Genomic DNA, 18,202 nt, shown 5'->3' with positions numbered 1-18,202 from the left:
GGTGATACCTCTCCAACTCTAGTAATCCTATTTCCTAAGGTATATCGATACCGGAAAGATTTTCCTCTACTGGCTATGTGGCGTACGAGCTCTGTATCTGTAGGCATTCTATCTGCTCTGTGTGAAAAGGTCATGGTAAGGTTGCTCCATGACACTTCCCAATTTCCCGGTTTTCTGGGATTGGAGATGTTAAAACATATGAGGGACCTATCCACATGGTATTGGTGGAGCTTCAAACTAGGAGGGCTGGAGATATTAAACCTCCGGTCCACCGGTCTCCCACCACTTAGCTCAAGTACCTCCCCTAACGTTAAAGGAAATGGTACTAGCCCTGATTTGCTGTGTCCCTGAGGTACTTGAGAGCATACCCAACAATCGGTCTTATTTAACACATTACCCACTAAGGAGTGATAGTCACTCAATGGATGCCGGTCCATATGGATATTAAAACTGGATTGGCATTTCTTTGTTACAGAGCCTACAGATACAACTTTCTTTTTGAACTAACATTCCTTCACAGTTGTTTACAAATAACATGGTTGTTAGATCGTGCCCGGTACTCGCCTTTGCTTGGTGATTGGGTTGCTATTGGAAATTTACACCTCCGTCTCAGTCATCAGGACCTTTCTGGATCCTTTCTCGACCTCACTGGTACTCTCACCGAAACAGACTGCTCTGGTCAACATCATGGTTAACGGGAAAATCCATGTCACAGTCTCTTGGGGCAAGTCCATCTTACAGGAGGAGAAAAGAAGAAATTTGTAAAGGGGGTATAAGAAAATCAGTTTGAGGGGGAGAGAACTCGTTACGATAATAAGTTCTCTCGTTTTGTTGTTCTTTTTGTTCTGCTGTCCTCTCAAAAGGTGCTGTCTCTTCAGTCTTCCGAATGAACCTTCTGGTGATGTAATCTTTCTTCCTAACTAGCGATCTTTCTGTGTGGAGCAAAAATCTGGCATTACCATTGGTTAACACTTAGGGGTGACATACCATCTTTAAATCATGGAAACATGAGTGAGGAGAGAGAGAAAATAAAAAACAAAAGAGATAGAGAACAATTCATGTGCATATATACATTACATAACCCGACAATAACCACCAATAAGAGAAGAGAAACAAAGCATTTTTAAACGTTGTCAACATTAAGAAAACATTGTCAGACTATTAGGCTGTCGTATCTACGTGTCTAATGGTTTCCTTGAGCAGTCCCTCCCCACCAGCACTTGCATTATTCCACTGTCTGTATCTGGCCAGAATACATTGTGGTGGATAGGTCATGCTGGGGTTTGGTAGACTTCTGCAAGGACCAAGCGAATATGCAATGTTTGAATTCTTACCAATAATCGTCAGAGATGGGGATAGAGAGAGAAAGAAAAAACATTTTTCACAAATACATTTACAACGTTTAACCTGGTCATTCCTGTGTCTTCAGTGAATGACCTCCCAATTTACTAACCGTTACCTCAGGCTTACCATCAGTCCTAATGATCACCTTTCCTAACTATATATTATGGGTGTGGCCCAAAATTCTTCCTATATGATCCCTGCTTGTAATTTGGTGTGTCATAACTTTTGCTCATTTTCATGTCTAGGGGGTCTGATTTTATGTGGGCTGTTGCAGTTACTGGCATAATGCCCTTCTCTTTTGCACAGATCACAAATCCTTAAGTTCCTCCATGTGCCAATGGCCTGGGGTTTTGGTTGATTTGATGCCTCCTCAAACGCTCGGATGTTCATCATCATCAATCGTTTCCCCTGTACTTCCCTGATTCTTTGGTTTTTTATGATTATGGTGTTGTTTTTCTCTTGACCTACAATCTCTTGCAATGTGTCCCTTTTTATGACAACTGTAACAGACTTTCATATCTGGATTTCTCGCAGGGGTGTGTGGCTTTTGTTGGGGTGGTCTTGTGGTTTGGGCCTGAATATTTGCTGCCATTAACTTATCTTTTAGTGACTCTCTGTACCTGGTGCTATTCTGATCATGATTAATGACGGCCTCTCTTAGTGCGGCCACCGAGATCTCTCTCCAGTTTGGGTTGGTGGTCTGTACCCTTGTTTTTAATTCATCCTTTAAACCATTCATTAATACCTTAACCGCTATTCCTTTATGTTGTGCATTTGTCTTGATGTCTGCGATCCCAGTGTTCCTAGCCATTATTTGCAGTGCTCGATTGAAATAATTAGAAACATTTTCCTTTTCGTTTTGCCTTATGGAGAAAATTTCACTCCACTTGACAGTGGTTGGGAAATATATTCCTAACTGTCGGTTAATCTGCCTAATACATTCCTGATTGTGTTCCTCCATACAGGGTACCTCCATGTTTAATTTACAATCAGCAATGAATTTTTCAGGGTCAACCCTGGAGGGCAAACATGCCCTCAGCACTGTCCGCCACTCTTTGTTGGTGGGTTCTGTGGCGTTTCCTAGTTCTTTAATAAACCTTTGGCATTTGGCTAGATTTTTCCCAGGATCAGGAAATTCGGACATAATTGATCTCAATTCGGTCCGGGACAAGAGACAGCGCATTGCACTGTCCTTGACGGGAATGATTCCCTGATCGTCAGTCTTCCCATTGGGGACTGAGATCACCCTGGCCAGATCGAGCTCAGTTACATCATCTTGTGTTGGTCTTACAATATGGGGTACCTCTGTTTGTGCGTGATATGAAACATTGTACGTACCTGTGGACACGACCTCACCTGACCCTCCGTTAGGGGGTTCGATTATTGCCTTTACCAATTTGGTCGTGTCCACCTGGATGGCTTTTGTGATGGTTGCTGGAAGAGGTGCTGACATCGTTCTGGGCTCACTGTCTTGTTTGTATTCCTGAGGGAGGTTTGACATGGGGGGCAACTTGCACAGGTTAATAGTTGTACATTCAACAGTATTACAATAATCATAGTTACATTTATTACACTTATTCTTATAATCTATATTACAGTTGCTAAGAGCGTTTTTATTGTTCCACTTTTGTGCTTTTCTCTCCGCAATCAACTCCTCTCCTGCTGCCATGTCTCTCCCCTCAAGATAAGAGTCAGAAAAGTCAATAGACTCTTTTTGTAATTCACTTTCCTGTTGCCATAACTGTAAATATTCATAATGTTTATTTTGTCTCTTCGTTGGTTCAACGAGACTTATCCTCCTCCTTAAATTTTGTAACACTACTGGACTGAAGCTACCTATTCTTGGGAATTTGTCCCTGTCTTGTACAGTCATTCTCTCCCATTCATCACATAAAACTTCAGCGTGATTTCCATATTTCTTACACATCACATATCGTGCCGACCCGATGGATCGGTTCTCTGAATCAACCCGAACCGAGGTTGATCGCCCCCTACCTGAACAAATGGCCCCCATAATCTGCAGGCGTTGCCTATTCCTCCTTGAATATCAAGGCTTTCAGCGAACCCTTACAAACAAACCAAGATGTCCTTGGGCAGGCCGGCGGTGGTGGTTTATCAAGTACCCCACTTACTTCTCGCCCACGTTGGCCTGTGCTGCAATCACTGTAGCCAGAGCTGCTGTACCCAACCTAGGGCCCCTGTGAACCTTTATTTACTGGGGCGCTTTCCCCAGCAAGTATCGGTTGTTGGATAGTTCCTGAGTGACCAGCGAACTTCCCTTCCCAAAAAATAAAAAATTACACAAATCACGTCAGAATGTACAAATAGCGTTTGTGACCACTTTACTCTAATGGTATTAGGTCAGATTACTAACTACTGCACACAATAACGTGCGGTCCAATCGTTCAGTATACGAGCACTACTTGTCATGTACTGAAAGATCAATGGAATCTATGTTTCCGGCTGCGATTCCTTCAGCCAGAGCTTGTATGGCCTATATGGGTTCTGCACCAACACCCCAGGCGTTGTGCCACTGTACTTTTATAGCGGACCTCTTTGTCTATTTTACCTGTTACCTTATGACCTCCTGGTCTGTTACCTTATGACCTCCTGGTCTTGTTACCTTATGACCTCCTGGTCTTGTTACCTTATGACCTCCTGGTCTTGTTACCTTATGGTCCGCTATACTCTAATGCTCAAATATTATTTAACCAGAGATGCCTCCCTAGCCACCGTATATGTCACTTACACGTATGTCCCTCGACGAGTACTCGGCTTTTCCTTTTGGTTCCACCTTTTAAATTGTATAAACACACTCACTCAACACATGTACACTTTGTTTCTATGTCTATTTCTGCGCAGAAATTGTCTTCAGGCCAAGAGTGTTACCAATTAGGAGCAGGATCTGTTAAACTAAATTTCAGATTTTCTAAAAATAGATTTGCGTTATTTACCGCGTCGCGTTATCTACCGCTGTGCGTTAATTATCGCCTTTGCGTTACTTCACTTTATCACAACTTGAGCTACGTGGGCGTAACCGGACGCTACGTTGCGTAATGAACGCTGCGTGCGTCTGCCTTTTGGATTGCGTACGCTAGTCTTTGTTAGCGACACGTGTACGCAATGCAAAGGATCCACCGTAACACAATATATTTATTTATCAATGTAGGTGATCCCTGATCATCTACCGCAATCCACACTGACTGCCTTGTATCTTCAGACAAACCGTGTGTTGTTCTATACTTTAACTATTACCTCTACTATTAAATAACAGCAAATCTCCTTTTAGCACTTTCTATCAACTATAAAATTTGGCAAACAGGAATAGTGATATACGAAAAATGAAATACACAAGTGAAAAGAAATGCAGGTATGTATGCGTACGCAAGACAAAAGAAAAATAAACAGTTTTAAAAAGACACAAGCGTTTTGTTCTTACTTCCGGTTACCGGGTTCCTTCAGCACTCTTTATCTAAGCGAAGCAGACGCTTATCCCGCCAGCACTATGAGACAATCTCCCACCCTTTGCTGGGGGATAATGTCTGCTGATCTACCTAGTGCAGATGTGAGAAGTATAGGACGAGTCCCCAATTGACAATGCTAAATTCCTCTGTCGTATAAACAACCCTTTATGAAGCTAAGAACACTGTACGCTGTTTACTTAAGAAGTACCGTAATGGTACGCTAGTTGCGTAACGATCGCTCAGCCGTAGGCGAGACGCTCAAGCGTCACGTTCGCTCACGGCCCAGCGATCACAGGACACGTTATTGGTTATGTCTAGAGTAATGATTCGCTATGGCGTAGCGGACGCTCGAGACCACGAGGAGATCACCAGCGGCGCAGACGCTCACAACGCTATACCTTAATGTTTAAACCTTATACCAAAGAAATACAAAGAATACCTTAATGTGAGTACAGGGTGTAAGTGCAACCTTGTGTAACCTGACTAACTACAAAGCTGCTTGAGCGTCACCGACGCTCAAGTGAACACTTAACACTATAGGAAATACACAGATACTGGTTTAGGTTCCAAGGCCTATTAACTGTATTATATCTAATATACTTGTAAAAGGGGATAACAGTACAAATGATACACTACAATATAACAGAGACTTCCTAACCACAGATCTAAACAATAAATACAAAAAGACAATACTATACTAACCTGAATGCTATACAATACAATGCTATAATACTATGAGAGATATAAGAGTAAAGAAGAGAGAGAGAGATGGAGAGAGAGAGAGAGGAATTGGCTCACAGAAAGACAATGATTACGGAGAGAAACTTACGCACAAAGGGTAATGATCGCAAGCGCCTCTGGACAGCCAGCTTCCCGATTATCAGCAATGATAACAGTTTGAAGAGAAGTGAGAGCTGGATGTGGTCGGCCTGCCTATTTATGCCCCACACACAATGCAATCTCCTGGTCCTACAATCCCATTGTCCATTGGCCGAAGGAATTCGGCCCTGCATCATAACAAAAGGTCATAGGGTGATTCATACAGGTGGGCTGTGACGATTTCCAACAGCTCAGGTGGGTGGGAAACTGGGTTTCCCGCCGCATACCTGAGTATGTGTAATTAATAGAAATGGACATAAACTTCTTATGTCCATAACTATTCGCACGAGCGATTAATACGCTCCAAACCAACACCGGAATATTGCTAATTAAATACTCTTCCGATGGGTACCAAACACTGCTGTATGATTCCTGTTAGACCCTTTGTACGATATAAAGAGGGATTCCTCAGCTCTGGGACATTGTATTTTAACCAAACTTTCAGAATCTATCAAGGGGACCATGATTTATAAACTACATTAATTGTGAACATTTGTAACGAATGAGTCGCACGCTACGACTACATAAACTCTACCGTAAATACGCATACCGCGCCTGCGAGTGCACGTTATTGCGGGTATGCGCATCCACGGGAGAGCGCACGCACGCGCAGCGCGGACCAGTGTGCGGTGCAAATATGGCAACGTGCATTGAGACATTTTTCTGACTTTGACAGGCTCATGGGACAACAACTTCAGGGACGTCCTAACGTTATCCAAAGTAGCCAAGGGGCAGATGTACTAAGCCTTGGAGAGTGATAAAGTGGAGAGAGATAAAGTACCAACCAATCAGCTCTTACTGACATTTTTCAAACACAGCCTGTAACATGGCAGCTAGGAGCTGATTGGCTTAGTTTATCTTTTGAGTTTTTGTACCTGCTGACCAAATGCATGGCCGACCTCTTGACTGTTGATCTATCATCGGCCATCCAAGTTGGCGAAAGAATGGTTCCTCAGTGTGTGACATCAACTGTCAAACATGGAGCAGGGAGCGTGATGGCTTGGAACTCTTTTGCTGGATACTGAGTAGGAGACTTGCATATAATGACCCACACCTTGAACAAAAATGGCTTCCGGAGATTTTTGCAGCGTCACGCAATAGCCACTGGTCTACTGTACACCTAGCTGCCCAAGAGTTCATCCTACAGCCGGATAATGACCGAAAACATACCACCGGCTTATGTCAGCACTACCTCCGCGATAAAGAACAAGAGTGTAAGCTCCTAAGTCCTGTAGAGGCCAGCACGGTTTCCAGACTTAAACCCCATTGAACTGGTTTGGGAAGAAGCGGAAAGAAGAGCAAAAGAAAAGCAACGTAACTTTGTGTAAATTTCTGCAAAAGTGTTGGGAAAAATTACATTGGAGAAAGAATTATACGGGTGTGTTTGGCCGTTATATGGGGAGATGTATGTATCTATAGAAAGTATACATGATTGGTAGGATGTATCTCTAGTGATGTTCTATATATCTATAGAAAGTCTATGTCATACGCCGCTGGTCTTCTGTTACCAGGTACGGTCAGGCGCAGACTCCTATGTTCTCCCCTCCATCTTCGCAACACCTTCAGACAGCTGCAGCAAATCACAACCTGGTAAAGCCTGGTCAGCTGACAAGACTCAAACCAGTCACAGACCCCCTCTAGACAGGCGGACTATTTAACACCTCACACACCATTCCATTGCCAGATCTTCATCATTCCTTTTGGGAATCTGGTCTTTGGTTCCTGGATCTCCATAGTCTCCAGTCTCCTGGTGCTGTTTATACGGTCTCTCTGTTTGCTGGTTGGAATACCTCTGTGCTCCCTACTTTACCACTGATTATTGGTGTCTTGTACCTCCCACGAGTCAGGCATCTCTGCATCCAAGGAAGTTCTCCTATTATCACTCTGGCATTATATCCTCAGATTGCCTGTGCCGCCTACCTCGTACCTCCAGTTTACTTCGGCAGCCTCTTGTTCTGTGCGTCTTGAGTCCCTTAGCAGTTTGCCATCTAGTCCATATTTTTTCCCTAATCAGTCTCCTCCCATCCCATTGTTGGTAAGCACCAGGGGGTCCAGTAGACCACACGCCTCTGAGCTAGTAGGGCCAAATCCGGGGAAACATTCTCAGGGTCCGCCAACCTCCAAAGATATGTGATGGTATATACCCTGGATTGAATGTATCTACAGGGGTGGTATTCATGTGACCAGCGGACGACAGTCACATGACCTCCTCCACCATCCCGACGACTCACTATCCCGATGGTCGGCATGCCGACCAACAGGGACTATTTCCACTCGTGGGTGTCCACGACACCCATAGAGTGGGAATAGAACCCGTGGCGACCGCAGGTCGCCACCGAGCCCGCAGCGTGGCGAGCGCAGCAAGCCCGCAAGGGGCTCGCTGCACTCGCCCCCCCCCCCCCCGCCGTGATCCCGGCGTCGGTAAGCTGACCAGCGGTCTCCAGCCGTACTACACCCATCTACAGTGACTATGTACCAAGAAATGAAGCTATAAAAACATAAACATTTATGCCAATATCGTTTATTTTAAGCTTGAAATCGTCCAGTGTGTATGGGGGTCAGATTGATGAACGATGCACGCGGCCGCACGTCGCTCAGCGTTGGTCAATATTGAGCGGTCGTTAATGTCGGGCTGAGCTGCATGTTCCGGAATGGCGGCGATGACGTCACTGAACGTTATTGTTGAACGATAACGTTCAGTGTGTACGCACTATATCATTGAACGCTATATCGTTCAACGTTATACTCGTCCATCGATTCCGCTCCGCCGTTGGGTAGTGTGTACCCGCCTTTAGAGAAATTGGCCAGTAGAGAGAGTGGAGAGTAGCAATATAGAGTATTTATACTGGAGAAAAGTTGGAGAGTATCTGTGAGAGAGTACATTGGAAATATTTACCTGTCGGAGAGTAGGTTATAAAACAGCACCTAGCGATTTGCTTATTACATTCATAAAACAAATATAATATTTTTTTGGAAATGTTTCAGGGTGGGAACAGGGCATGGACACCACACCCATAGGGTGGGAACAGAACCTGTGGCGAGTCACCAAGCCTGCCGGCATTCTCAGGGTCGGTATGCTGACTTCTGGGATCCTGACTGCCGACGGGTGTAGTATGTTATGCCGGCGGTCGGGCTCCTGGCGGCCAGCATACCGGTGCCGAAATCCCAACCGCCGGCATACCGACAGCTGGGCGAGCGCTAATGAGCCCCTTGCTTCTGTGCTCATAAACCAGGGGTCTGCTGAGAACGGAGGTGTCCTGCCTCCCGATTGTAAAGTATAGAAAAGGGGAATTTTATCCAAGAGCTTGGCTTGTGCTGAGCTTTATGGAGGCTTTTGTGCATCAGTGTCCATCTTAGTCGCATTGTGATGTGACAGAACCACTTCACGAGACTGCACTGATTCATCTGATATGTGACACCTGTATATCAGTGTGCGACCAGGTGCCTCGTTCCACATGGCGTATTGAAGTTAGGGGTAATTTTACTAAAGCTTATAAAACAGAGAATTGGTGATGGTGTCCATAGCAACCAATAAGATGCTCTCTATCATTTCTCTGGATCTGGGACTCCAGGTCGACATCAAAAATGTCGACACACCTTAGGTCGACGCCAATTGGTCGACACACCTTAGGTCGGCGTGGACAAAATTTCGACATGGACAAAAGGTCGACATGGACAAGGTCGACATGGAAAAAGGTCGACTTGAGTTTTTAATGTTTTTTTTTTTTTGGTGTCGTTTTCTTCGTAGAGTGACCGGGAACCCCAATTAGTGCACCGCGTCCCCTCGCATGGCTCGCTTCGCTCGCCATGCTTCGGGCATGGTGCCTTCGCTCCGCTTGGCACAGATTACCGTTCCAATCGTAGTCCACATGGATCGTTAAGAATGAAAAAGTTCCAAAAAAGAAAAAAATTGTGAAAAACTCATGTCGACCTTTTTCCATGTCGACCTTGTTCATGTCGACCTTTTGTCCATGTCGACCCAAGGCGCGTCGACCAATTGGCGTCGACATAAGGTGTGTCGACCTTTTTGTTGTCGACCTGGAGTCCGGATACCATTTCTCTATTGCTTTTAGAAAATGATAGGCAGCATCTAATTGGTTGCTATGGACAACATCACCAATTCTCTGAGCATAGGGGGTGTTACGGCCGCAAAGGAGAGCTGTGCATGGTGGGCAGATCGCAGCATTGTGGCTCCTACCCCCCACTGTACAGTGCCGAGAAAACAGGCAGTCTGTCGGGGGGGGAAGCTACGATGACATGCTTCAGCACAAATTGCATCATGGGCCCCCTCAGACAGCCCACTTGTGCTCTGTAAGTTGGCGTCCGTGGGAGGTGTGAGCGGCTGGATAGGTGTGTGGGAGACTTGCCCACTTTTCCCGGGGGCCGGGAGCACCACCCTATTTTCGGAAGCCTCCCGGCATGTGTAAGCCAGCATACTGAGGTGATAAATCTCCACCTGTGTGCATTTCCCCACTACTGTCTGCCTGTATCTGCAATGGGAGTGGTGTGAGGTGCCGGCGGCCGGGTCCCCTAAGAGGGTGAAAAGGTGTCGTTATGCCGGTTGTCGGGATTCCGGCGCCGGTAAACTGTGCGCCGGGATCCCAACAACCGGTATACTGATTACCACTCTCTGCGGTCACATCTAGATTTTGCCCTTCCTCAGCCAGCCGCAGACAGTGGCACACAATGGCGGAGGTGCTGCTGCCAGTACATTTTACAGGGAACGGAGGAGCCGCAGTAGACACTGGGCTTGTGCTGCAGGCCGGAGAGGCTTTCAGGCATTAAGGTGTCAGTTTCATCTGGGTAGGGACTGTTTCTTTGCTCACAAAACAGGGCTTGGACACCTAATACCTCCAAGAATTTCCACAGCACCACTTTGGTATTTTAATAAGGTTAAAACTTTAGTCAAAATTAAACCCTATTCATCTATCAGAGGTCAATGCACAGTGTAAATATGGATTATTCACTAGGATTAGAGCAGCCTCCGGCGTCTCTCTGGGGCTTGGAACGCACAGAGATAGATGGCGAGTGTTGAGTCGCACCTGTCGCCGTAAAGAACAACATACAGTATGTGTATTCAGCAGCACATTTACCTATATGTTATACTAGATGGCTTTCTCCATAAATTACTGCTTTCAGTCACTTGTCACTGGGATATGAGCGGCTGCTCTTGTTGTTTTTACGCTTTTGTATCATACAGTTATTAGGTGGGCGGAGCAAGAATCATCCTGTAGAATTACAGTTTTCTTCTCATACCTGTATATGCCATTCTGCCACTCACTCACTGAGAGATGACAGGAGCTGGTGGGCTGCTACTTTATCTCTCTCCACGTTATCACCTTGGAGAGTGATAAATAGCACGGTGATAAAGTACCAGCAAATCAGCTCTTAACTTCCTTGTCACAGGCTGTGTTTGAGAAATGACAGTTAGGAGCTGGTTGATTGGTTGGTACTTTATCACCGTGCTATTTATCACTCTCCAAAGCTTGATAAATCTGGGCCATAGTACATAATCTGGCACAATACATTTTGGATGCAAATAAGGTGTGCACCTCCTAAAGTACCTGAGGATAATTCAGCAAGGATCACTATTGTGATCCCCTGCACACTTTCCTGATTATCGGGAAACTGCGAAAGACCTGTTCTGTGCATACGCAGAACGGTTCCTGCATGATCGCAGGCAGCCCTCCGGCGACCAGCGTTGCCGGGAACGCCCCCATTTTCTCTAACGTCCTAGTGGATGCTGGGGACTCCGTAAGGACCATGGGGAATAGACGGGCTCCGCAGGAGACTGGGCACTCTAAAGAAAGATTTAGTACTACCTGGTGTGCACTGGCTCCTCCCTCTATGCCCCTCCTCCAGACCTCAGTTAGAATCTGTGCCCGGCCAGAGCTGGGTGCTTTTAGTGAGCTCTCCTGAGCTTGCTAATAAGAAAGTATTTTAGTTAGGTTTTTTATTTTCAGAGAGCTTCTGCTGGCAACAGACTCTCTGCTACGAAGGACTGAGGGGAGAGAAGCAAACCTACTAACTGCGGCTAGGTTGCGCTTCTTAGGCTACTGGACACCATTAGCTCCAGAGGGTTCGAACACAGGATCTTAACCTTGGTCGTCCGTTCCCGGAGCCACGCCGCCGTCCCCCTTGCAGAGCCAGAAGACAGAAGCCGGCAGAAGCAAGAAGACATCGAAATCGGCGGCAGAAGACTCCTGTCTTCACATGAGGTAGCGCACAGCACTGCAGCTGTGGGCCATTGCGCCCACACTACCCACACACTCCAGTCACTGTAGGGTGCAGGGCGCAGGGGGGGGGCGCCCTGGGCAGCAATTAGGATACCTCTTGGCAAAAAGACACATATATACAGCTGGGCACTGTATATATGTACGAGCCCCCGACATTTTATTTACACAGACCCGGGACAGAAGCCCGCCGCTGAGGGGGCGGGGCCTTCTTCCTCAGCACTAACCAGCGCCATTTTCTCTCTACAGCTCCGCTGAGAGGAAGCTCCCCAGGCTCTCCCCTGCAGTATCAAGGTAGAAAAAGGGTAAAAAGAGAGGGGGGGGGCACATAAATTTAGGCGCAAATTATCATAAACAGCAGCTACTGGGTGAACACTAAGTTACTGTGTAATCCCTGGGTTATATAGCGCTGGGGTGTGTGCTGGCATACTCTCTCTCTGTCTCCCCAAAAGGCCTTGTGGGGTCCTGTCCTCAATTAGAGTATTCCCTGTGTGTGTGCGGTGTGTCGGTACGTTGTGTCGACATGTTTGACGAGGACGGTTACGTGGAGGCAGAACAAGTGCAAGTGAATGTGGTGTCGCCGCCGACGGCGCCGACACCTGATTGGATGGATATGTGGAAGGTGTTAAATGATAACGTAAGCTCCTTGCATAAAAGGTTGGATAATCAGTCAGGGTCTCTACCCATGTCTGATTCTACAGCTCAGAGGCCGTCAGGGTCTCAAAAGCGCCCACTATCCCAGTTGGTTGACACAGATGTCGACACGGATTCTGACTCCAGTGTCGATGACGATGATGCAAAGTTGCAGCCTAAAATGACTAAAGCCATCCGATACATGATTATAGCAATGAAGGATGTGTTGCACATATCTGAGGAAAACCCTGTGCCTGACAAGAGGGTTTATATGTTTGGGGAGAAAAAGCAAGAAGTGACTTTTCCCCCTTCACATGAATTAAATGAGTTATGTAAAAAAGCGTGGGATTCCCCTGATAGGAAAGTACTGATTTCCAAAAGATTACTTATGGCGTATCCTTTCCCGCCAAGGGTAGACAAAGCGTTGACACGCTTATCTAAGAAGGTGGCCCTGCCGTCGCAGGATACGGCCGCCCTAAAGGATCCTGCCGATAGGAAGCAGGAAGGTATCCTGAAGTCTGTTTATACACATTCTGGTACTCTACTGAGGCCAGCTATTGCTTCGGCCTGGATGTGTAGTGCTGTAGCAGCATGGACAGATACTCTGTCTGAGGAGATAGATACCCTGGACAGGGAGACTATTTTACTGACCCTAGGGCATATCAAAGACGCTGTCCTATATATGCGGGATGCCCAGAGGGACATTTGCCTGCTGGGCTCTAGAATAAACGCAATGTCGATTTCTGCCAGAAGGGTCCTATGGACTCGGCAATGGACAGGTGATGCCGACTCTAAAAGACACATGGAGGTGTTACCTTATAAGGGTGAGGAATTGTTTGGGGACGGTCTCTCGGACCTAGTTTCCACAGCTACGGCTGGGAAGTCAAATTTCTTGCCATATATTCCCTCACAGCCAAAGAAAGCACCGTATTACCAAATGCAGTCCTTTCGTTCACAAAAAAGCAAGAAAGTCAGAGGTGCATCCTTTCTTGCCAGAGGCAGGGGTAGAGGAAAAAAGCTGCACCATGCAGCTAGTTCACAGGAACAAAAGTCCTCCCCGGCTTCCACTAAATCCACCGCATGACGCTGGGGTTCCACAGGCGGAGCCAGGAGCGGTGGGGGCGCGTCTCCGAAATTTCAGCCACCAGTGGGTTCGCTCACGGGTGGATTCTTGGGCTATACAAATTGTGTCTCAGGGATACAAGCTGGAATTCGAGGTGACGCCCCCTCACTGTTACCTAAAATCGGCCTTGCCAGCTTCCCCCATGGAAAGGGAGGTAGTGTTGGCAGCAATTCACAAGCTATATCTCCAGCAGGTGGTAGTGAAGGTTACCCTCCTTCAACAGGGAAGGGGTTACTATTCCACCATGTTTGTGGTACCGAAACCGGACGGTTCGGTCAGACCCATTTTGAATTTAAAATCCGTGAATATTTATCTGAAGAAATTCAAGTTCAAGATGGAATCGCTCAGAGCGGTCATTGCAAGCCTGGAGGAAGGGGATTTTATGGTGTCTCTGGACATCAAGGATGCGTACTTGCATGTCCCCATTTATCCACCTCATCAGGAGTACCTCAGGTTTGTGGTACAGGACTGTCATTACCAATTCCAGACGTTGCCGTCTGGCCTGTCCACGGCACCGAGAATATTTACCAAGGTGATGGCGGAAATGATGGTGCTCCTTCGGAAGCAAGGGGTTACAATTATCCCATACTTGGACGATCTCCTCATAAAGGCGAGGTCCAGGGAGCGGTTGCTGATCAGCGTAGCACACTCTCAGGAAGTGTTGCGACAGCACGGCTGGATTCTGAATATTCCAAAGTCGCAGCTGATTCCTACGACGCGTCTGCCCTTCCTGGGCATGATTCTGGACACAAACCAGAAAAAGGTGTTTCTCCCGGAGGAGAAGGCTCAGGAGCTCGTGACTCTGGTCAGAGACCTCCTAAAACCAAAACAGGTATCGGTGCATCACTGCACGCGAGTCCTGGGAAAGATGGTGGCGTCATACGAAGCCATTCCCTTCGGCAGGTTCCATGCGAGGATCTTTCAGTGGGATCTGTTGGACAAGTGGTCCGGATCGCATCTTCAGATGCATCGGCTGATCACCCTGTCCCCCAGGGCCAGGGTGTCTCTTCTGTGGTGGCTGCAAAGTGCTCACCTCCTCGAGGGCCGCAGGTTCGACATACAGGACTGGGTCCTGGTGACCACGGATGCAAGCCTCCGAGGATGGGGGGCAGTCACTCAGGGAAGAAACTTCCAGGGGCTGTGGTCAAGTCAGGAGACTTGTCTGCACATCAATATCCTGGAACTAAGGGCCATATACAACGCCCTGAGTCCAGCGGAGCCTCTGCTTCGAAACCAACCAGTGCTGATTCAGTCAGACAACATCACTGCAGTGGCCCATGTAAACCGCCAGGGCGGCACAAGATGCAGGGTGGCAATGGCAGAAGCTACCAGGATTCTTCGTTGGGCGGAGAATCACGTACTAGCACTGTCAGCAGTGTTCATTCCGGGAGTGGACAACTGGGAAGCAGACTTCCTCAGCAGGCACGACCTCCACCCGGGAGAGTGGGGACTTCATCAAGAAGTCTTCACGCAGATTGTAAATCGATGGGAACTGCCACAGGTGGACATGATGGCGTCCCGTCTCAACAAAAAGCTAAAAAGGTATTGCACCAGGTCAAGGGACCCTCAGGCGATAGCTGTGGACGCACTAGTCACACCGTGGGTGTTCCAGTCGGTCTATGTGTTTCCCCCTCTTCCTCTCATACCAAAGGTGCTGAGAATTGTAAGAAAAAGAGGAGTGAGAACAATACTCATTGTTCCGGATTGGCCAAGAAGGACTTGGTACCCGGAATTGCAAGAAATGCTCACAGAGGACCCATGGCCTCTGCCTCTCAGACAGGACCTGTTGCAACAAGAGCCCTGTTTGTTCCAAGACTTACCGCGGCTGCGTTTAACGGCATGGCGGTTGAATGCCGTATCCTAGCGGAAAAAGGCATTCCGGATGAAGTTATTCCTACGCTGATAAAGGCTAGGAAGGACGTGACAGCAAAGCATTATCAAAAAGAACTGGCTTCACTGCCTGAGGTTCAGACGTTTGTTAAGGGAGTGCTGCATATTCAGCCCCCTTTTGTGCCACCAGTGGCACCTTGTGATCTTAACGTGGTGTTGAGTTTCCTGAAATCCCACTGGTTTGAGCCACTTAAGACCGTGGAGCTAAAGTATCTCACGTGGAAAGTGGTCATGCTGTTGGCCTTAGCTTCGGCTAGGCGTGTGTCAGAATTGGCGGCTTTGTCATGTAAAAGCCCCTATCTGATTTTCCATATGGATAGGGCAGAATTGCGGACTCGTCCGCAATTTCTGCCAAAGGTGGTGTCATCCTTTCATTTGAACCAACCTATTGTGGTGCCTGCGGCTACTTGTGACTTGGAGGATTCCAAGTTGCTTGACGTAGTCCGGACTTTGAAGATTTATGTGACCAGAACGGCTGGAGTCAGGAAGACTGACTCGCTGTTTGTCCTGTATGCATCCAACAAGCTGGGTGCTCCCGCTTCAAAGCAAACTATTGCTCGCTGGATCTGTGGCACGATTCAGCAAGCTCATTCTGCGGCTGGATTGCCGCATCTAAAATCAGTGAAAGCCCATTCCACAAGAAAGGTGGGCTCGTCTTGGGCGGCTGCCCGAGGGGTCTCGGCATTACAGCTTTGCCGAGCTGCTACTTGGTCAGGTTTAAACACATTTGCAAAATTCTACAAGTTTGATACCCTGGCTGAGGAGGACCCTGTGTTTGCCCATTCAGTGCTGCAGAGTCATCCGCACTCTCCCGCCCGTTTGGGAGCTTTGGTATAATCCCCATGGTCCTTACGGAGTCCCCAGCATCCACTAGGACGTTAGAGAAAATAAGATTTTACTCACCGGTAAATCTATTTCTCGTAGTCCGTAGTGGATGCTGGGCGCCCGTCCCAGGTGCGGACTTTCTGCAATAAGTGTATATAGTTATTGCTTACTAAAGGGTTATGTTATGTGGCATCAGTTGAGTGATGCTTGTTTGTTGTTCATACTGTTAACTGGGTATGTTATCACAAGTTGTACGGTGTGATTGGTGTGGCTGGTATGAGTCTTACCCTGGATTCCAAATCCTTTCCTTGTACTGTCAGCTCTTCCGGGCACAGTTTCCTTAACGGAGGTCTGGAGGAGGGGCATAGAGGGAGGAGCCAGTGCACATCAGGTAGTACTGAATCTTTCTTTAGAGTGCCCAGTCTCCTGCGGAGCCCGTCTATTCCCCATGGTCCTTACGGAGTCCCCAGCATCCACTACGGACTACGAGAAATAGATTTACCTAGATTTACCGGTGAGTAAAATCTTATTTTCTGGGAATGGCGAGGCCAAGGTCTGCATCTAGAGAGGTAGATTTCTTGGCCTCTCAAGGCCCCCTGCGGCTGCTAGCCAGCGTAAGCTTAGGCTTACTCAGCTGTCCGTTTGCCGGGAACGATGGTCGCAATGTTGATCCCAGGCTGCCACGCCGGTCACAACACTGGGATTGCAGGGTATTTGCATTTTTAGTGATTGCATTTGCAGAGCTGCTTGCGTGCCGCCTTGCAAATGCAATCGATGCTGAATGAGGGCCTCTGTGTCCCCAGGTACAAGACACAAAGCTGGTCTCTTGCTATAGTTGTACCTATTGTAGAGAACACGGGCGGACGCTGTAACTCTATGCAGGTAGCAATCACATGACCTGTGTAATCACTTTTTTTTTTACAGTATTGAGGATGTTGCTGTATTTTCATCTGACTTTCAGTGTGACATTTCTTTTGTATCCCGGCGGAGATCATGATGTCCTTGTCTCTTTTCTCCTTTCCCAGGGATGAGGGAAGACTCCTACTTCTCTGGGATGAGGGACCACGGTTATTTTGCTTGCATTGTCAGGGGGAGAGAGTTTCTGCTGCTCTGCCCGGTCCACAGAAACAAGGAGTTGTCCAGATTCCTGACAGAAGATTTTCAGGGCATCACAGATTTCAACGATCTTCCCACCTCCTTGTTCGCCTGCAATGTCCACCAGTCCGTGTTTGAAGACGGGAGCAGCAAGGTAGGATTGTGGGGTCCCATGCAAATGCAGAGTGGGTGTTTTCCACAGTAACCCCATAGTGTGCAAACTGCCTGGCGGCTTGATTCAGAGATGTACCTGAATGCATTCGCAGCTACAAATGTGCACGCAGCGGCTGGGCTAAAATATGCAATTCTGATGTCTGTAGTTCCTAGCGAACTGATTGGCTGCAAGTGTGTGTGTGGAGGTGGGGCAAACAGCCGAGCTCCAGCTCTGATTGGCTGCATTCCAAGGATGCTGGTTGATGCCACCCTCTAAATAACCTATTTGAAAACTTAAGGTGGGTACACACTGTCCGATATATCGCCCGTTCTATTGCACGGCCGATATATCGCGGGTCCGTCGGCCAGTGTGTACGGCTTATTTGTCTGTGAACTCCGTCGTTCACAGACATATTGCGTCGGCCCCGCAGCACAGCCGACGGCCAATATATCGGTAGATATATTGGCGTGTCGCTGTGTGTGTGTACAGGCGGTCGGCCGACCGCCCATACACATGCTGCGGCGGCCGGCGGTGATTGACAGCTGAACTGGGCGGGCATGTG

The 18,202-nt window shown here is 47.6% G+C and overlaps 1 protein-coding gene across 2 annotated transcripts in view; it reads left to right on the top strand.

Annotated features, from left to right (window-relative positions):
- RCAN2 (regulator of calcineurin 2) overlaps positions 1 to 18,202 on the top strand; it is a 221,484-nt gene that overhangs the window by 10,993 nt on the left and 192,289 nt on the right. For both annotated transcript variants that reach the window (XM_063915220.1, XM_063915219.1), the window contains exon 2: positions 17,417 to 17,640. In XM_063915220.1, coding sequence (XP_063771290.1) covers positions 17,419 to 17,640 — 222 coding nt within the window. In that variant the 5' untranslated portion in view covers positions 17,417 to 17,418. The remainder of the gene's footprint in view (positions 1 to 17,416; positions 17,641 to 18,202) is intronic.

This window comes from Pseudophryne corroboree, chromosome 4, assembly GCF_028390025.1.
Source record: "Pseudophryne corroboree isolate aPseCor3 chromosome 4, aPseCor3.hap2, whole genome shotgun sequence".
Taxonomy (NCBI): Eukaryota; Metazoa; Chordata; class Amphibia; order Anura; family Myobatrachidae; genus Pseudophryne; species Pseudophryne corroboree.
The sequence above is the reverse complement of the archived record's forward strand: the minus strand, read 5'-3'. Positions and strand labels throughout refer to the sequence as shown.